The sequence below is a fragment of the Magnolia sinica genome, chromosome 11, assembly GCF_029962835.1.
Source record: "Magnolia sinica isolate HGM2019 chromosome 11, MsV1, whole genome shotgun sequence".
Classification (NCBI taxonomy): domain Eukaryota; kingdom Viridiplantae; phylum Streptophyta; class Magnoliopsida; order Magnoliales; family Magnoliaceae; genus Magnolia; species Magnolia sinica.
This window is the reverse complement of record NC_080583.1, coordinates 54895385-54917014: the sequence shown is the minus strand read 5'-3', so window position 1 is coordinate 54917014 and position 21630 is coordinate 54895385. Positions and strand designations below refer to the sequence as shown.

Sequence of the window (21630 nt, the reverse complement as noted above, 5' to 3'; positions counted from 1 at the left end):
TGAGTGTTGTGCTGATGACTAGTCATATTCATGGATGACGAGCCCAATGCCCGTCTGGATGTTTTACCTGGGGCACAGACCGTCTGGACGTTTTACCCAGGTCAATGATTGCATCGGTTGTCACGCCCTGAACTCGGAAACCGGGCTCATAAAATTCGCGATCGCTGAATCCGGTGCCAACAGCCTCCGTAGTATCCCATTCTTGGCTCCCAGTGCCCATTCGCCAGGTTCCGATCCTGGGATGCTACGAGGAGGATTTTCAACATTAGTTTGATTAGTAATAAGCGTAACCAAAGGCATAACTCACAAACAACAACCAAAAACTCCATCACATTTTCACTATGATAAAAAACTTTACAAGTACAATGAGTATAAAGGGAAATATAATGATAATGGACAAAAAGCTCCAAGATGATCTGCCATGCGCTCCTGCCTCAGCACTGCTGCGGTCCAACGTTACCTGCATGCAATGGTCGTACATAAGCTTATGGAAAGCTTAGAGGGTGGTGTAAGTGTGTGCATAAGGTAGTAATATAATTATGCAATATCAGAGTAATGCAGAATATGCTGATGAATCCATGAATGCTATTAGTCGTACCAAGGCCATGCGATGTAAGGCATGAATGATGTCAGCCATACCAAGGCCATGCGGTGCGAAATGCAACTCAAGCATGCGAATCCTCATCTAAATCCACATATCTATATAGCTCAACTCTGGAATATAACAGGGGTCTAGTACACTCTAAGCCAGATTGTCGCCCCATCGCGCGTAATAAGGTGAGTGGAAAAGACCTCACTATCCGCCTGCCAATATCAGACTTGGCTCGTCGATAGTGGACCCATTCCTCAAGCTGGTCAAACTCAGCCTAGCTTTGTCCCCTCCTCTCGGGCGGGTAAGGCTGCACCCCCTTCCAACCGACCACGATGCAATGGAAAGCGCAGCCTCATGGTATTCAGCACTCGACGCTCATGCACCCACTCAGTCTAGACGTTGGAGCAACCTCCTGGTACCATAAGGGTTTAAGGACTTTCACCCAGGGATATCTATAGCACCCCATGTAGAACAAGATTTTCGGTATCTAATCCTGCCAACCACGATACTCCTGTGGAGGCTACGACCCTGATGTCACTAGGGCGTACAGTAACCATGTCACACAATGCGAAATGCATGGATCACACTATCCAGTCATGCAGCAATCATGCACGTATCGTGCACTCATGTGGGGCATTACCGCCTATCCGGGAGCCCATCAACAAATTGCTCGAAGGCATATGCTATGATCAGTCACTCCTCATATCAAGCATACATATGATGCATACGATCATGAATCATGGAACTATTCTAAACATGTTATATATGGTGATGGACTCTGTTCACAACGAAGATGGGCCTAGACAGCCCTCACACTACAAGTATGGGCCTAACAATGGGCCCTCAGGAGAGTTACAATGTGGACATTTAACCATCATTTCTCTTATAATGTAGATGTTAAACCATCATTGCTCCCGAGGCGTGACCGCCAAAAAAAATCATCACACACATCATGGTAGAATCTCACGTTGCACTGGGCCTCATATACATCACACTCGGCCCACACAAAGGCCTCACATATGTCTCATTGGGCCTCATATATATCGAATGGGCCGATCGAATGGGCCGATCAAATGGGTCGAATCAATTGGGCCAAGTCAAATGGGCCGAGTCAAATGGGCCTCATGTATATCAAATAGAGCCCACACTCGTATATTTTTGGGATTTGACCTATTCACAAGTTAACATAGAGATAGATGAAATGAAAACAAATATCAACTAAATTGGAAACTACTGTTGCCCTTAGAAGTTGAACGGTGGATGTCACGGTCCACTATTTAAATGGTGGGGTCCACTTTGAACTTTAGATCTAACCCAACCTTTTGCTCATGCCATGAAAATGATATCTCAATGTGGTTGGACGGTTTGGATACAACGTATGCATCATGGTGGACCCCACCGTTCAAACAATAATGGTGTAAAATACATACATTAATGTGGGGCCTGCAGGCTTGCTGCCGTTAAGTAGGGGCCACTGTATAACTATTATACTACAGTTGCTGCACTAGAAAGGTAGAGGTGGATCCCACGTAGGCCCACCATTATGTATATATTGTATAATATAGTATATAATATATTTAATATAATGTATACTATATATATAATATAATATACTATATCCACGTCCAGGCCCCAGACGGCCTGGACAGCACCCATATCAGGTGCAGCCCACATGGGGCCCACCGTAATGTTTATTTTCCATCCAATCTGTTGAGAGTGAGAACCCAAAAGGGATTTCAATGACAACCACTCAATCTCACTGTTTCCTGCCACTTGAGCTTCGATTAGGCTGATTTTTTGGGTGACCCTCTGCCCTAAGGGGGCCTACCAAATGCACGGTGTGCATCTCAAAACCACATCATGGTGGGGCCCACGGCTGGGCCTGTCAGCGTCGGCTACTGTGTTTATATATATATATATATATATATTTGATTTGCAGAAGTTTTTCACATGTGGGGCCCGCTTCTTGAGAATCTACTCCATCCAATGGATTCTAGGGCTCAAAACACACCAAACAAGTCCAATATTCGGCATGTTTGGCGTGTAGAAACAACAAGGTGGGTCCTAATAGCCTTGAACGGTATAAAACACAGTTTTCTATGGTATGGCCCGCTTGATTATCTGATTGGCCTCATTTCTCGGTTCAACACCTAAAATGAGATGAGGAATAGGATGGATGGTGTAGATGGGTCCCATAGACCCCACTTCCAGCCACACTTCACTGTTAGCCACCCTCCCTCGGCCATTAATGCCATGACCTCAGTGTTGCAACGAGGTATCTTTCACTCACTCAGCCTACCATTGTAGCTATGTCCAGCGTTGAAATGAGGTGTCTTTCACTCAACCTACCACTGGAGTTATGGGTCCCACCATCCGGCGTGTCCAGCCCAAGCTGGACGGTGCTGGATGACACCCAACATCATGGTCGTCCCTTGTAGTGGGCCACCAGATTGGATCAAGCTGATGTGTATTTTTCCCTTCGTTCAGGCTTGTGTGACCGTCCAATCATGCATGCCCCAAATTGAGATCAAGGTGGCCCATTCGTCGGGTGGCGTGGATAAAATACGCACACCATAGGTGGGCCATTTATCATAGAGAGAGAGAGAGAGAGAGAAAGAGATCGGAGATAACGGAGGAGCCCAGCCACTACGGGCCCCTCTTGGATACAAGCATACATCAAAGTGGGTCCCACATATATGGACCCTTAAATCAAAAGAAATGAATGAAGATAAAAATCCAAGATCACCCACCATTCCTTCTTACTCCCTAGGCTTCCTTTGCTCCTTAGCTTCGATTCCAATGGAGGAGATGGAGTTTGGATGGTTGAGATGGGAGATGAGAGGGTGGGAATTGGGCCACACACAAAGCTCTCTTGGAGGTTTGGGAAAATGCTTGGTCGTGGGATTTTTTCCTTTGGGTTGCTTGGAATGTGGTTTGAGAATAAGAGAGAGAGTGTTGTAAAGAGAGGGAGATGTGATAGAGTGATGGATGAGAGAGAGAGGGATGGGTGTGTAAGAGCCTTTTTGACTTTGGGGTAGATTGTGTAAGAAGGGGTATGGGCTTGTAAGAAACTTTTGACTTTAGGGGTTGCTTGGGGAAGGGTGAGAGGTGATGTGTACTTGACATGTACTTGACATGATGAGATTGATTGATTGATGGACTGATGTGACAAGTCATAGAGATTCTCTCGGAATTCGTACGCACGGTGTTTTCCTCGCACTGAACGTTGACCCACATCTCCTGACCAGGGTATCGGATCGGCACGCAAGTCACGACATTGGAATTACGGCGATGGCGCGGTCGCTAGGGTACAAGTCACGGGTTGAGTCGACTCGGGTTGACGGCGTATGTCTCAAGGTCACGCGCAAACGTCGGATAAAGGTCGAAGGTTGCCGAAATTTGACCGGGAAGACCGCGGAAGCCTACGGAACGGTACGGTCTAGGATATAGGGCTTACATGGGTGACAATCCCAATGTCCGTCTGAATGTTTTACCCAGGACAATAATTGCATTCACACATTCGTGCATATAATAAGACTGCATTTATTCTATTTTGGTTGCCTGTATGTTTTATACTATTTCCTACCTAATGCTGCGGTGTGTAATCTTGAGGGGAATTCATACTGAGTTGACTACTCATCCATCAAATATACAACGGTATAGGTAGTACAGGTGGCTTAAGTGATATGCATGTTCAGACTTGATGAGGAGCAGAGTACGATCACCAGGGATGTATGACTGTATTTGCCTACAGGAGTTGCGTGATCTTGCGGCTTATATTTATATGCTTTCTGTTATCCTTCATGTATTAAATCATGTAAATCTTGTACTTATTTAAATTCAGAGGCATTGGTTTGTATAAGTCATTATGGGCAACTTCTTGTACATTCTAAACGTAAATAAAAAATTTTCATTATGTATGATTTGTCCATTCTACGCTCATTTGCTTACTCTGAAATTGAAAAGAAAATATTATATATTGAATTTAACCATCCTTTAAGGTTAACACTCTGGTTTTTGGGACACGGGTCATATACTCGGGTCCTGAAAAGTCGGGGCGTTACACCTTGCGAGGGCGTCGGCCTAGGAATTCTCTGATCTTGGTACTTGATTGATAGTGCAGCTCCAAAACTTTTCTATCAACTTTCTGGCCTCGGCCAGATAAGCCACCATCCTGGTCTCCTTAGCCTCATATTCTGTGGAGATATGGTTCACCACCAGGTAAGAGTCGCACGCACCTCGAGGGACTGGATCCCCATACCCGCCGCTAGTCGGAGTCCAGCCAACAGGGCCTCATAATCTGCTTCATTATTAGAGGCTTTGAAGCCGAGTCTAATTGCATACTGGATATGTGTAGAATCAGGCGTGACTAGGACAATCCCTGCTCCAGCATGCTTGGCGTTGGATAACCTGTACACGAAGAGGATCCACTTCGGTCCTGACTCTGTACCTTGATTCGCTGGAGGAGTGGGTGAAGGAGCTGCTTCCACTTCGACGCTTGTCCCCTCTACGTTTGGGGCAGTGAACTCTGCAATGAAATCGACCACAGCTTGACCCTTAATCGTGGTCCTTGGTTAGAATTGGATATTAAACTCCCTGAGTTCGATCGCCTACTTAGTTAGCTGACCTGACACCTCGGGCTTCTGGAGGACTTACCTGAGGGGAGAGTCGGTCAAGACAATAATGGAATGGGCCTGGAAGTATGGGCATAACCTCCGAGCCAAGACAATCAGATAGAGTGCCAACTTCTCCAAAGGTTGGTACCTCGTCTCGGCAGGCACCATTGCTTTGCTCACATAGTACACAGGGTGTTGCTTGTCCCCCACCTCCCTGATCTGCGCGGAGCTGACCACTGAGGCCGAGATTACCAGATACAAGAACAAGGACTCGCCTTCTTCAGGCTTGGACAGTAGGGGTGGTGAGCCTAAATACTGCTTCAACTGATGGATGGTTTACTCACATTCCGATGTCCAATCGGCCTTCTTATGACTCTTCAACTGCTGAAAGAAGGGGAGGCATTTGTCAGTGGCTCTGGATATGAACCGTCCGATCACTGCTACTCGTCCGGTGAGACATTGTATCTCTTTTGTCGTCCGAGGCAAACTCATATCGAGGAGCGCCTTGATCTTGTTAGGATTGCTTCAATGCCCCGCTGACTGACTTGAAACCCGAGGAATTTGCTGGAGCTGACTCCGAAAGCACACTTCGCGGGATTCAACTTCATACGGTATTCTCAGAGGATGGAGAAGGTCTCTTCGAGATCCGTTAGGTGATCGGACGCCCTGATGCTTTTGACGAGCATGTCATCAACGTAAACTTCCATGGTACATCCTATCTACTTGGCGAACATCTGATTCACCAATCTCTGATACGTGGCCCCAGCATTCTTCAGGCTGAACGGCTTGACCCGGTAACAGTAGAGTCCCTTGTCAATGATGAAGGTAGTCTTTTGCCTGTTTGAGGGGTGCATCGCAATTTAGTTGTACCCAAAATAGGCGTCCAGGAAGGAGAGCAGTTCATGCCCAGTTGTACTGTCTACCAGCTGGTCGATCTGAGGTAAGGGAAAACTATCCTTAGGATAGGCCTTGTTCAGGTCTGAGTAGTTTACACAGACCCACCACTTCCTATTTGCTTTCTTGACAAGGACCACATTTGCGATCCAATCTAGATAGTGCACCTCCTCGATGAAGCCAACGCTGAGGAGTTTGGAGACCTCATTGGCTATGGCTGCATATCGCTTGGCATCGAACGCTCTCCTCTTCTGTTTCACTGGCCTGTAATCTGAGTCCACATTTAGCCTGTGGACCATGACATCGGGAGACATTCCCGGCATGTCCTCATATGACCATGTGAAGATGTCTCTTTGCTGCTGCAGGAAGGCCAACATCTCAAATCGTTGCTCGGAATTCAATGACATCCCGAGCTGAACGGTTTTGCTCGGATCTTCTTCATTAAGTGGTACAACCTCTGAGTCCTCCACAGATGAATCCTCTGTAGGTCCCCTGGGATTAAGGACATTGATGGTGAGGGCCTGCTTCCCTGACCTTTTCCTCACTGCTATGGCATAACATTTCTGAGCCCCACATTGATCGCCTTAGAGGTAGCCTATTCCACCCTCGGCGGGAAACTTTATCATTAGATGGTACGTGGACACGACCGCCCTCATTGCATTGAGGGAAGGTCTGCCCAAAATGACGTTATGCACTAACAGCACGTTAACGACAAGGAAGTCCACCAGAAGGGTGACTTGATGTAACAACCCGAATTTTCACGGCCAGAGTTTGTACTCATGCCTGAGGAAACCGGGTGTTAATGATATATAAACTGGGATGCTTTGGTTAAATCGCTCCCCATTTTTTTCATTTATTCAGATCCAGGTACGTTCAAGAAGATAACATTCACAAGAATGAAATCAACTGTAATTAATTATATTATATCTGTAAAAAGAATAATCAAATGCCTTCTCAAGGGAGATTTTTACAATATCAGAATTCGCAGCGGAAGTATAAAACTAATTCATGGACTATCCTCTCATTATTTCAGTATAGTCTTCTATAGGAAAGCTGTCTTCTAAGTCTTCAATCTGTATGTCATCTGCATAATCTGTATGGTTGGGAGAGGGTCAATGCCCTACTCATAGTGAAGGTTATCCTTTAAGATTAACAATAATTCAAGAGATTCATAACTGGTAAAGTAAGGGTTTGATACGTCCCGTGCTCCACTATCACGAGGGTATCAGCATGCACAACCAACCTACATGAGATACATGCCTAGCAAAGTATGTGGGGCTCATCATACGTAGTGATCATCACAATGTGGAATACTATTTATAGATAACCGCCTCGACTCACATCCCATAACTACGAATATTCGCTGGCATGGCCAATGCTACCGTGGATTTACGAGAACTCCTCAGAGTGCACAACACATGGGCTGGGTGAATTACGTGACACGATTTGTTTATGAAGTGACTATTTGTAACATCCAATCCCGAAGTGATGTGACACTATATTTACGAATTACACACATCGATTTGTGCACCACTACCCGAAGGCTCAAGGACTTATGTGTCCCAAGAGGGTCTCTACCCAGAGCGCATTACGTCCATGATAGAATATTTGAATCACTAGTTGTGATACATCCTACACATCACTTACACTTATAGAGAATATAAACTAAATCATAACGAATATAATTGAGTCTGAATCATAAAGAATATCAACTAAATTATGGAGGTTCTGGAATGACAAGACACATGCCCAAGCCGTAAAGATAGACGGCACGAGGCCAAAATAATAAAGAGAAGAGTGACAAGGGTCAACTCAACACAAGTGGCAATGGCCAATCATAATAAGAGAAGAGTGACAATGGTCAACTCTATAATACGAAGAGTGGCAATGGACAACTTAAATAAAGAGATGAGTGGCAGGGCCAACTCAATAAATTGATGAGGCATGGGCAGGCTTGTATCCATGGCCTCACATAAATTCAAAGAAATCACTTATAATTGACATAATATCGTAATCCCCAAAGGGCCAATAGCTGTAAGAATGTTAATCAAATCAATTGCTAGGATAATTCTCAGAAAATATAAACATGAAGGGCAAAATAATTCACATCATTAAAGACATGAAAAGATAAGATAATTCATATCGTAAAAGGCACGAAAGAGGCTAATAATTGATGGTGAAACATATAATAGCATGGAAGATTTAAAGTAATATGAAAGCATGTAAAAGGCAGGATAAATATAACGACTTAAATTAGTGTAAGCTTAAAGGATAAAACCCTCACCTTTAAAGTCGAATTGTCCTCATTCGAGGCTAGGTGTTCCTGCATACTTCTTCACATTCAATCTTATCCTATATCATAAGATCTACAAGGTTTACAAGATTAGGATTAAACCTAGGGTTATGTTTATGGCCTAGATATTGGGCTTAACTAATCAAGACATTAGATATTACACACTTTATCTGAACTTGGCCCTGACTTAGTCAAAGGACTCGATGAGTTAACTCATCACACCATCTTCTCTCTCTTTTTCTTCCCTTTCCCTTTTCGTTCTTTCTTTCTTCCCTGGAAATGGTTGGACGTTGCTCCTTCGCTGGACGAACAGAGCTCCCTCTCTCTTTCTCTATTCTTTCTCTTGGGTCAGGCATTGCGGATGGACCACTCTCTCTCCTTATTTCTCTCTCTCTTGCCGTTTTCTTTTTTTCTTTTTTTTTTTATTCCCTTTCGGTCCGATGCATGGCTTTTATAGGCAGAAGGGGTTTCTAGACTATTCCAGCGTGGTTTGTACGCGGAGTGTCCAGTGCAAACAAGCTGTGCAGAAACTTTGCAGGCGGACTGCGTAAGGCAGTTCACAGCTGTCTTCCTCTGTTTGGGTTTTTCCTAATCTTACATTACTCTTAATGGTCTATTGAATGATCGTTTTGGATCATGGAACGGATGGTCAATGAGGAGTGGACGGTAGATCTTCCGATGGGGAAGATGACCCCTGTTTTAATGGCAAATTTCCTTATGATTTGTTTTCCCTTGTGTTGTTTCTTTCCATTAGTTCGGATTAATTTAAGGACGCTTGAGTGGGCCTTAGATCGAAGGTCCGGATTTGTTCAGATGCCCACTGTGCAGTTCTCTTACGCAAGGAGTTTGAAACAGCACCGACATCTCTTTGCGTTGCTCGCGGACGAATTTTGGATGGGAATGCGTTTGGTTTTTCGTATCAGGTTGGTAGTGAAAACTGTTGGGGCTCAGTCGGCTATGTCCTACGAATACACTATATGGTTCGGATGACTCTAAATGCTCACGATGGTGGGCCACACTGATTCCCAATGTAGGCAGCCCATGCTTGGATGTTGCTGGAGTCACGTAATCTACGTGATTGGCTAACCACGTAACAAGATACGTGTTTCACAGTGGCATTTGGTGGGGTCTATTCGTTATGTCTGGTAGGCAATATGCTCTGTTCACCGTCTTTAGCTCGTTGTGTGAGCCCATGGCCTAAAGTTTGAAGTAGATCCATGCTATGGGCGGGCCCCATAGAATGTGTGAGTGCTCACATGTAAAAATCCTATTTCATGTCACTGTGTATATGAATTTTGATATATGATTTACAATTTTGCCCTTTTCCATTGTTGTAACTTCTATCGTATGTAACTTCTAACTGTACCGTCAAATATAGGCAAAATTTCGCCACCGATCACTATTTCTTGAGATCTCTCAACCAGTTAAATTTGGGCTAGGATCTCTTAAGGATGACCAAGATGCTCCTTTAGTGGTTAACACACCTCGTAATTCCCAATAACATTTGTACACCTTTGATTGACAAGTTATCTGGTAGTTTGGACTTAAACCCTAAAATATTCGTGATGATCGGTTTATCCTCATATTTGGAAGGCCCATTTGGCGGATCCTATCATGATGGGTGGTCAGATGACTTGCTAAAAATAAGGGGGCTTAATGGTTAACACTCTGATTATATATGTATGTGGATGTACGGTCAGTTTCGTAAATGGATGGATGTAAAGCGGGTTTCTGGAGTAAATAGGGGTAGAACATGTATATAGTTAAATTAGAGTGTCTTATTCACGTGTGTATGTTTCTCAGATCGTAGTTCTGATGGTGGGTTAAGTATATATCATAGGTGATGAACAAGATGAACGGATCAGAATCTTGATCTGATAAGTGCACGAACGGATGTAAAGGTCAAGTAGCTAATTTACTACAATTTAGGGATTGAAATTCAATGTGTATGGTTAATTTATGATGATTAGGGCTGGTATAAAATTTCACATGGAATGGATTGTGGGAACCATGTGATATAGAATTCAGGGGTCTAGGTCAATGACATTTTCATAATTATTGTTTATTTATGAGTTTTGGGAAATCCAATGGCTTCACATGGTTATAGGCACGTTTCTAAATATTTTTTACAAAAGAATGTATATCTAGGTAATACGAATAAGGAGTTATTCGTCGCGTCATTCATGGGAAAGTACTTACATCAAATCACGTGATGGATGGTCTTATCTTGAAATCAACTGTCAGATGGTTAAATCTATTGAATGGAGGTAATTACCAATGGTTAGGTTTGTATCAGGGTGAGGATGTCAGGCTAGGATAGTTGGATTGGTATCGTACACATGTAGATACTAAGTAAATTTCTTAGTAACGCTCAAGAACTTTCAATACTCGAGTATTGAAAAGTTCGAGGCGTTACACTTGATGTCGTCCTTCTCCTGCAGTCACAAGGAGGGAGATAGCTCCTTCGGAGATCACCCTTTCTCTGGCAAAGCCATGCAGAGGGGTCTTCACAGGTCTGAGGCGTGATCTTGGAATCCCCATTCTTTCAAAGGCCTCCAAGTAGATGATATCAGCCGAGCTCTCGGTGTCGACCAGGATGCGGTATACCTTGTGGTTGGCTACGGTCATCGTCACCACTAGGGAATCGTTGTGCGGATGATGGATTCTACACACATTATCTTCTGTGAAAGTCAGGTTGCAAGGACTGACTCGAAGCTCTTTCTTTGGCCTCTCGGTCATGTGGACGTAGTGCTCTGGATCATACTTCCGGGAGTGGGCTTTATGAGCCCTGCTTGAGTCTCTTCCACCGGACGAACCACCAAAGATGGTACGAATTTTAACCGGTTCTTCTGCAGCTTTACTCTGCTTCTCTTCTCTCTAAGCTGTTCTCTCTTCCTTAGTGTATCGGCGCAGATGACCCTTACGGATGAGGGTCTTGATCTCGTCTTTGAGATCCACGCAGTCACTCGTGTTATGGCCATGGTCACGATGAAACCGGCAATATTTAAGCTTGTCTCGGCTTTCTGCATCGGCCTTCATGCAAACAAGCCAATTCAGGAACTTTTGAACCCTAATGTCCAGCAGTATTTGCTCTGTAGATGTGTTGAGGGGAGTGTAGGAACGGAACTTGCCCTCAGGCTTCCTGCTCTGCCGACGATCACGAGGGGCATGGTCGTCTAGTTTCTTACTGGATGACTGGGGTTCTTCGTTCCTCAGCCTCTTCCCTTTGGTTGGTGGCTCTGCTACTTAGACATTTTTGCTAGAGTTGGAGAACTCCTCGACATTAGTGTATTCTTGAGCTCTTGTAACGAGCTTAGCTAATGTCTTCGGCGGGTTCTTCCCAATGGAGAAAGTAAACTTTTCCTCTTTTAGATCACTGAACATGGCAAAGAGCACCATTTTATCATCATAATCCTCCACCTGTAATGCCTCCTCATTGAAGCGGGAGATGAAGTTCTTCAATGACTCTTTAGGCCCCTGCCTGATGGTGAACAAATGAGTAGTCGGCTTCCGACTCTTCTTACCACTTATGAACTGGGTAAGGAACAATCTGCTAAGCTCTGTGAAGGAATCGACCAAATTAGGCTTGAGTTACTTGTACCAACTCTAAGCAGATCCAGTAAGGGTGATCAAAAATCCTCTACATATTATCGTGTCCGTGGCCGTCTGGATTTGCACCCATGAGTGATAGGCCTCTACATGTTCAAATGACTCTCCAGACCTAGAATACTGGATGACAAGAGGTATCTGGAACCTTTGTGGCATCACCTTGCTCATGATTGAAGAGGTGAAGGGAGGTTTGGTCTCTTCCATCATCACCTGAACGGTGATAGGAATTGATGAAGGTTGCTAATTCTGCTGTAGCATTAGAACCTGATTATTAAGTTTCGTGAACCTCGCCTCCCACAGATCTCTGTTTTCAGCTACCGTCTCTCACAAAGCCTCTACTTCAGGGGTCCTTCCCCCCTTCTCCTCTCCAGCTCATGATGGGGGTCCGTCGGTGTCAGGGCCGAAGTGACCGAAGCATTCATTGGAGTCCGAGTTGTTAGGTTCCGAGCCAGAACTTGGTTTTGGGTCGGAGGGGGGTTCTGGACTGAAGCTGAAACTCGGGCGGATTGATGTTGTGACCCTTTAGGTCTCACACTCCGCGGTGTGAACTCGACTTCCACTACTAGTCTGATGGTTTCCCGGACAGGATGCGACTGTTGCTCCTATCGTTGCTTCATCTGATTGATTTCGTCGCGTAAGGCTTAGATCTCGCTTTACATGGCTCGATACTTGCTCGCCCGATTACGAGAATGCTGGGATGGTCTCGGAGCTGACTCAGCGTGAAGTAGTGAGGAAGACCGAGTCTGATCATTTAGCTCCAGCTCCATAGCTGCGGATTTCTTCTTTCTTCGTGCCATTGTACTAGAAAATAGGAAACTGACTTTTCGTATTAAATTTCCACAGATGGCGCCAAAAATGTTGATGTCAAAATCTTGACTGCCCTCTGCCGTATCTCCGAACTCCGAGCCGCTTCTGAGTCCTAAACCTGCACAATAATGGTGAGCAAAGGAGACCTGACTTAAACAGGGGACCCTCCGATGCCTAAGTCAAGTCAAGGGATCAGGTCTAAGTCGAGTTGTAGAGGGAGAGTGCAAGATATTGCATACTTGCTTCCTCCCCTAAGGGTGTTATTTATACCATCTTTCTTAGGATGGTCGTGTCCGTGTAAGTAAGCGCATCTTGGGCCATTCACTATGTTCTGCGAGCAATTTGGCCACCCAGTCGCTCAGCGGTCATGTGGATGTGGGCAGTTGAGTAACCGTCTCTAATCGTGCAGTAGTGGGACACCTCATGGTCCCCCTCATTAGTAGATTCTGATCTGAGTCCCGAGCTGACTGCCTCAGCCTCGGATTACTCCGAGCTGACCGCCTCGACCCCGGATTGCCCCAAGCTCCGAGTTGGCCTCCTAGGCCTTGGGTCGAAGGCGTAAAGAATGTTGGGTTGGATGTAATGCCTTTGCCTATTCATATCTCTGAGCTTAGTCTTGCGCCTCGAGTCCGCTCTGAATAACCTCAGGCCTCAGAGTTTAGGTGCCTTTGATCTTCCCATAACAATTGTATCATCAAAATTCAATGCATGAAATTTCAGAATTTATTGGGTTTTTAAAATGAAAGAAATGAGATTATGTGGTATAGTATATCATGACACGTGTGAAAAGCTTGGTTGAGCTAAAGAATTAATGGCTATATTCTAAATGAGGTGAATAAGACCGCCTAAAAATTATATCAATTAAAATATAATTACTGTTGAGGTCAAAATCTGGACCACCCTCCACTCAATGCTGCAAACCTCGAATGGACCCTAGTCCTGCACAAAAAGGTGAGCAAAGGAGACCCTGGCTTAAACAGGGGACCCTCTGATGCATAAGTCGGGCTAGGGAATTTGGGTCTAAGTCTTGTAATGTAGAGAGAGGGTGTGAGATATTACATACCTGTTGCAATAGGGTCCCCTAGTATTTATACCTGTGGGTTAGGCGGATCGTGTTCGTTAATCTCGACATGATCTACTCAATCAAGCGGATATTACAATCGTGGAGATACTCCACAATCTTCAGATCGTGTAGTGCATCGTGTCTTAATGGAGCGTATCTCTAGGCGTGATCTTCGGCCACGTCCACGTTCGGATTGGTTTCCTAGCTTGGTACTCGGAGTATCTTCATCAAGGCTTGGACCTCGTCCTATCCGAGTCTGCGGCTGAGTACCTGTAGTCGAAATTTATAGTCGAGTCATCGGGGTCAGAGTCTGTTAGGTGTGCTTATTTAGGGCTTAGATCTCGGCCTCTAGGTCGAGGATGAGTCGGTCGATCCGGGATCGTAGCTTTTTAGATGAAGACGAGGATGAGGACGAGAGCTCGACTAGGCCAACCTTCTTCGGATGAGGATGAGGACGAGGACGAGAGCTTGGCTCGGCCAACCTTCTTCGGATGAGGATGAGGATGAGGATGAGAGCTCAGCTCAGCCAACCTTCTTTGGATAAGGACGAGGACAAGGATGAGAACTCGTCTTGCTTGGCCTAAGGTCATAGTCCAGAGGTCCGTTCGCGCCCAACATGATGTTCTCCTTCCGAGGCCCTATTAATTGGTTCGGATGGCTCAGGCCGACCTTGTTGGACCCTGTCCAGATTTCCCCATAACAGGAGCCTCCTACTCTCTTCGTTTGAGCTCGGACTTAGAGAGTAAATGCCTGGGGAAATGGGGCGACGCCTCCACGTCTCTACTCATAATGACGGTTTGGATGATTGGGGCACAATCACTATGTCGATTGCACTTTGGGTTACGTGTGTAATATGACGGCTATGACTCTTCGGATTTCGACCTCTGAGCAAAGGACACGTGGCGATGGTTATGATTTGTAATTGACGGAGCAGAGGAAACGATGTCATGAGCTCATAGAGAGGCGAGAGGCCGCTTACACCATAAATAACTTTTAATGCCGATGAGACTTGGACCTAGGAACGCAGACTCGAGCTTATCAACTCCCTCCACGGGTTCCCTGGTGATAGTGCCGAGCCGCCTCGGCTTCGAGGACAGCTGTCCGCAATGATGACGTTAAGTGATGGGAGGGTTATATAAACCCCTCTCGCTCTCATTCACATTCTCCTTCTCCTACATTCTAACTCTCTCGCTCCCTATTCCCTTGCTCTTTTTGAATCGCCTCTGCGTGGAAAGTGGTTTTTCCTCGCTGGATAAAGGGTTTTCGGTATCTAGAGAAGGGATTTGCTCGGAGGAAGCTATCGGAGTAGAGAGATTTTCTACCGGAGCGAATCGCCTTCAGCGCAGTTAGTCTTCCACCATTTAGACTTTTTCTTTTACTATGTCGAGCAACTCTGATGAAGTTGAGGAGAATCGAGGAGCGGAGGATGACTCCAAACCAGGGACCATCGACTCAGGGCTTGGGGACTTTGAAGGTCCCTTTGAGGCCATACCGCTTAACCCCTCGACCCATAGAACTGCGGGTCCGAGGACTGAAAGCCGAGGCAAGAGGCCGAAGAGGGCACTTAGAGATCCTACGGGACGGTCGAAGGCAGGCCCATCGGGAGGCAGACCAAAGCCATTGGTCCCCGGAGGCTCGGTTGTGGTCGAGTTCGAGATGGCTCAGATTTGCGAAGACTACCAGATTCTGGACTCAGTGCACATCCAAGCTCCTTCTCTCACTAATTAAGCGGGCCTTCCTGCTGAGGGGGAGATTGCTATATTCACTGGCGCCCTTCAGTATGGGCTCCAACTTCCCATCCATCCATTTGTGCGCGAGCTTACTGCATAACTGAAAGTGGTCCCAGGTCAGCTGGTCCAGAATGCCTGGCGACTTCTAGTCTTCACATTCATCATCTGGCACCGGGTGAAGAATCAGAGGCTGACACTAGACGAGTTCTTGTATTTGTACATGGCTAAGTACGACAGGAACGAGCCGTCCTGGCATTACTTCTCTTTCAGACCACCATGTATCCTGGGTTTGGTAACCTGACTTCCTACTTCCAACAAGGATTGAAGGGGGAAGTGGTTTTGGGCCTCGAGAGAGTGGGAGGCCCCGGCCTCTGAGTTGGGCAGACTGCAGGCCCGGGTCCCTACGAAGTTCGCCAACCCAGGTCGGGCACTTTTCATTTTGTCACCTCTGTATGTCTGACTTGTCTTTTTATGTTCTAACTAGTGTTTTGCTTCTGCTTGTAGTCCAACCGAAAGGGGCTCTCGAGCTCAATCCTCTCTTGCAGAACCAAGTAGCCAGAGCCCGAGTGCTCGTCGAAGAATAACGCATTTGGTTTGAACTCATCAACTGGGAGAACGGAGTGTCGTTTGGTTTCTGTAGACTCCAGCCTACTCCCTTTACTCTGGGTAAGTGGGGTAAGGGTCCTCGGAGACTGTCTGTTGTTCTTCTGTAGATTTCGCTTGGGCTAATTTTGTTTCTTTTCGGGTAGGAATGGAAGCAGGCAGCTCGAAAAGGAAGAGGCTGGTAGTGCCGCGCCCTCCGATGAGCGTGGTACTCGTTAATGAGCCGAGGACCAAAGTGATGTCGAAGAAGAGGAAGACTTTCGAAGTCGAACCTGCCCTAGCTGAAGCTGCGCTCGCCCCAGCCAAAGTCGTGGCCATCCCAGCCCTGACCCCTGCCCCTGAAGTGTAAGCCCCGGAGACTCCCATCGGAGTAAACCATCTCGAGAGGGGCAAGCCTCCGAGGTTCCACTCACATTACCTACTGGGATAGGGGGAGAAGTTCTCGGGGAGACTCCCGATGCTGACGCCCCCACTCGTTCCGCAGCCCGCCTCACTGCTACGGAGGTCAACTTCTTGACCGGCAGAACCGATGCCCTGGTCAGATACACTACCATGCCCAAGGCTGCAGCTCAAGCCTCCGAGGCCAGCAGAGTCGGACGAGCTACCGAGCCCACTCCTCTAAAGATCTTCCCTCCTGGTTACCACATGGCTTTGATGAATGATTGGGCGGCCAAGCATGTACCAGAGTCGAGCATAGCCAGCACCCTCTCCTTCAACTACACCAAATTCATGAACGACTACGCAGCGGTCTGCTACTAGTCGCTGCCGATGATGGTGGAGGTTAAGGAAAGGTTGAAGGAGATGGACCGACTCGAGGCGGAGAAGGCCGAGCTCGAGGCAAAGAAGGCTGAGCTCAGAAGGCTTCTGAAGGCTTCAGCTACTGAACAGGAGAAGTTGAAGAGGGCTACGGATGAGGGCCAAACGAGGGAGTTGGTGCTCCAGGGTGAGGTTAATTAACTCCAAGCTCGCTTGGATGTGGTCGACCCCGAAGTCGTGCGCCTATTAGAGGTCATTGAGCATCTAGAGGCCTCCGGCGAGCGTACAGAGGGAGAGAACACACAGCTCATGGAAAACCTCGCGATGGCGAAGCGCGAAGCGGCCAAGGAGTTAATTCAGCAGAGGTCTGTGCTTGAGGCCTAGGCTACCATGGAGCTGGCGAAGCAATGAGGGGAGTTCGAGACTCTGGCGGCCTCACAAGCTGTTGTGGTAGTGGAGGAGTATAAGGAGTTGTCGGAAAGGGCCAGAGAGTTGGACAAGGTGTACCTTTACGACTACAACACTGGCTTTGACGCCTACCTTGTCGAGGTTCGAGAGCTCCATTCTGGCATCGACCTTGACACTCTTGGTGTGGACGAGGCTGAGGATGCTGAACCACCTATGACCACGGAGCTCGAGAATGCCCCAGCTGTTACCGAGGCCAACTCTGATGCTCAGCCCCCTAGCTCGGTAACTGGTCTCTCTGCTCGGAGTGAATAAGATGCTTTTCTTTTCTTTCTTTTTACATGGGATGTTGATGGATGATAATTTTTTGGATGGGCGATGATTTAACCCTTGGTCGAGGGCATAATTTTATATGTTGATTATTTCATGATGATTTGTTGATGTTGAGAGCCGATCCCTTAAGGGGTCAACTCTCCACGAATAGCGTACGACACTTAGTCGTTTTGTAGATTTTTAACATATGATGAGCTGACCCCTCCTTTAAGGGATCGGTTCACCTACGGGTTTCATCTCTGCATATGAGAGATGACCCTTTTATAGTTTTTCGTGGATTAATGAGCCGACCCCTTCTTTAAGGGAATGGTCCGTTGAGTTCACCTTCGCTTACAAGAGGTGACTCTTTTGTTGTAGATAAACTGAACAGGTAGACCATGTAGAAGGAAAGATGCTTTTATTCAGAGCCTTAATAGGCTAGTAGCTTCGAGCCGTTCATTCATTGAGGGCCTTGAATGACCAGCGGTTATTCATGGATAGTAGATCTTCAAGTGCTCGACATTCCAGTAGTGAGGGAGCTGACTCCCTTCCAGATCTTCTAGGTGGTAAGAGCCTGGCTTCGTTGATCTGACCATGTGATAAGGCCATTCCCAGTTTGGTCCGAGCATCCCAGCCCCCGATTCTACTGTATTCTGGAAGACGCAGCAGAGAACCAAGTCCCCTAGCCGAAATCACCTCGTCTTGACCCTGGAATTGTAGAATCGCGCTACTTGCTAATGTCGAGCCGCGACTCGAAGTCTGGCGAAGTCACTGGTCTATTCGAGCAAGTCAAGGCTTGCTACAATTTACTCGGCATTCTAGCCCTCCTGGTAGTTTTTGATTCGAGCTATGGGGAGGCTGATCTTGACTGGGACGATTACCTTCGACCCGTAAGATAGTGAAAATGGGGTCTCCATAGTAGGCGACTGAGCTGTAGTCCTGTTGGCCCAAAGGACAAACGAGAGCTCCTCAGCCCAGTTACCTTTGGCTTTTTCTAACTTCGTCTTGAGGTGGTGCTTGATGAGCTCGTTCACTGCTTCCACCTGCTCATTGGATTACGGGTGACGAGGTGAGGAGTATGTTTTTGAAATGCTGAGCTCCCTACTCATGCCTCGGAATCTGTCATTGTCGAACTGCTTCCTATTATTAGAGACAATAGTGTGCAGGATTTCGAATCGACAGATAATATTTTTCCAGACGAAGTTAGTTACCTTCTGCTCTATAATCTTTGTTACAGGTTCAGCCTCAGCCCACTTAGTGAAGTAGTTGACTGTTATGATAGCGAACTTGACCTGTCCTTTCCCAGTGGGTAGAGGTCTAATGATGTCGATCCCCCACTGAGTAAATGGCTACGGACCGCTCATAGGGGTCATCTCCTCTACAAGCTACCTCGGCACGATAGCAAACCTATTACATTTGTTGCACCTCTTGACATAACTCTTGGAGTCTTCTCGAAGGGTCGGTCAGAAGTACCCTTGACGGAGTATCTTCAGAGCTAAGGCACGACCACTGGAGTGATTTTCGTAGATTCCCTCATGAATCTCTCGAATCATGCAGTCTGCTTCGTCGAGTTGGAGACATCTGAGGTAGGGTTGTGACTGTCCCTTTTTGTATAGGATCCCATCCAAGACTATGTATTGTGCAGCTCTGACCTTTAGACGTCGGGCCTTTAGTATGTCTTGGGGGACCCACCAGATGTGAGGTAGTTGTAGATCGGGTCCATCTAACTCAAAGTGGTCTTCACTGGATTGGCCATTTCTTGATTAGCCCGATCGATGCTCGGACTATCTAAAAATTCCACAAGAATGATCCTGGGAATCTTTCCTTCTACGACCGAGGCTAGCTTTGCAAGGGCGTCAGCCTAAGAGTTCTCCGTCCTCAGAATCTGATTGATGATGCAACTCCAGAACTTCTCTATCAACTTTCAGGCCTCAGGAAGATAAGCCACCATTCTAGTCTCCTTGGCCTCATACTCAGTGGAGATGTGGTTCACAACGAGCTGAGAATTGCACCATACTTTAAGAGACTGAACCCCTAGACTAGCTGCTAATCTGAGTCCAGCCAGCAAGGCCTCGTACTCTGCTTCATTGTTGGAGGCTTTGAAGTCAAGCCCGATAGCATATTGGATGGAGGTTGAATCAGGCACGACTAGGACAATCCCTGCCCTAGCGCACTTGAAATTGGATGATCCGTTCACATAAAGAATCCATCTATGCTCTCCATCTAATTCTGCGTCCTGGATAAGCGAGAGTGCTAGTGGGGCTGCGGGAACTGCCCCGCGCCCGCATCTGTCGCCTCTACATTCGGAGTAGTGAACTCTGCCATGAAATCGGCGACAGTTTGACCCTTGATTGCAGTTCTTGGACGATATTAGATGTCAAAGTCCTTGAGTTCTATTGCCCACTTGGTTAGTCGACCTAACACCTCAGGCTTTTGAAGGACTTGCCTGAGGGGGGAGTCAGTCAGGACAACAATAGTATGCGCCTGGAAGTATGGACGCAACCTCCACGCCAAGAAGACTAAGCTGAGAGCCAGCTTCTCCATACTCAGGTACCTGGTCTCAATGGGTACCATTGATTTGCTCACATAATAGATGCGGTGCCGCCTACCCCCCACCTCTTTAATGAGTGCGGAACTGACGGTCGAAGCTATGACCGCCAGATATAGGAACAGGGGCTCACCCTCTTCCAGCTTGGAAAGTAGGGGTGGTGAGCCTAGATACTATTTTAACTGCTGGAACGCCTGTTCACACTCTGGGGTCCACTAGGCCTTCTTATGACCCTTCAACTATTGGAAGAAGGGGAGACACTTATCCGTGGCTCGGGATATGAATCGACCGAGTGCCGCCACCAGACTGGTGAGGCATTAGATTTCCTTTGTGGTCTGAGGTGAGCTCATGTCAAGCAGTGCCTTAATCTTCTTAGGATTTGCCTCGATGCCCCTCCGGCTAATTTCAAACCTAAGGAATTTGCCGGAACCGACTCCAAGGGTGCACATGGCGGGGTTCAACTTCATATGGTACTCCCGAAGAATCGAGAAAGTTTCGCCAAGGTTCGTAATGTGGTTGGACGCCTTAATGCTCTTCACCAGCATGTCATCAACATAAACCTCCATGGTCCGACCGATTTTCTTACCATACATCTGGTTCACAAGCCTCTAATATGTTGCCCCGCAGTTCTTCAAGCCAAAGGGCATGACCCAGTAATAGTAGAGACCTTTATCTGTAACAATGGTCATCTTCTACCTATCTGGAGGATGCATTATGATCTAATTATACCCAGAGTAAGAGTCCAGGAAGGATAGTAGTTCGTGTCCGGTTGTGCAGTCAACTTGTTGATTGATCCGAGGCAGGGGGAAGCTGTCCTTGGGGCAAGCCTTGTTCAAGTTTGAGTAGTCTACACAGACCCGCCACTTCTGGTTGGCTTTCTTCACAAGTACCATTTTTGTGATCCAGTCTAAATAATGCACTTTCTCAATGAATTCGACACTGAGGAGCTTCAACACTTCATCTGCTATGGCCGAGTACCTTTTGGGGTTGAACGCCCTCCTCTTCTGCTTCACCGGTCTATGATCTGGGTCCACATTCTACCTGTAGACCATAACCTCAGGAGAGATGCCTAGCTTGTCTTCGTGCGACCAGGCAAAGACGTCCTTGTGTTGCTGTATGAAAGCCAGCATCTGAGACCGCTGCTCGAAATTCAACGATGATCCGAGCAGAACCGTTCTACTCTAGTCAGCTTCTTCAAGTGGGACGGTCACTAAGTCCTCCGTGGAGGAATCTTCTGTAAGAGCTCTGGAGTCGATGACGTTGACGGTGAGGGCATGCTTCACCAAACCCTTTCTCACCACCACTGAGTAACATTTCCGGGCTTCACGCTAATCCCCTCGAAGATATTCGACTCCTCCCTCGGCGGGGAACTTCATCATGAGGTGATAAGTGAATACAACCG

At 46.8% G+C, this 21630-nt stretch overlaps 1 protein-coding gene across 1 annotated transcript; it reads right to left on the bottom strand.

Annotated features, from left to right (window-relative positions):
• Positions 1-6068: 6068 nt before the first annotated feature.
• On the bottom strand, positions 6069-11134 carry LOC131218114 (uncharacterized). Its single transcript, XM_058212796.1, has 2 exons — positions 10841-11134; positions 6069-6665 (listed from the first exon to the last, which is right to left on the bottom strand). The coding sequence occupies exons 1-2, from the start codon at positions 11132-11134 to the stop codon at positions 6069-6071; spliced, it is 891 nt and encodes a 296-aa protein (XP_058068779.1).
• Between the last annotated feature and the right edge of the window lie 10496 nt (positions 11135-21630).

Excerpts from the sequence above, each read along its gene's own strand:
- LOC131218114 (XM_058212796.1), bottom strand. The coding sequence starts at position 11,134 with ATGACCGAGAGGCCAAAGAAAGAGCTTCGAGTCAGTCCTTGCAACCTG. Across the intron at positions 6,666-10,840 it reads AAGGAGCTATCTCCCTCCTT|AAATGTTATGCCATAGCAGT; the intron begins GTGACTGCAGGA and ends TGTGGGGCTCAG.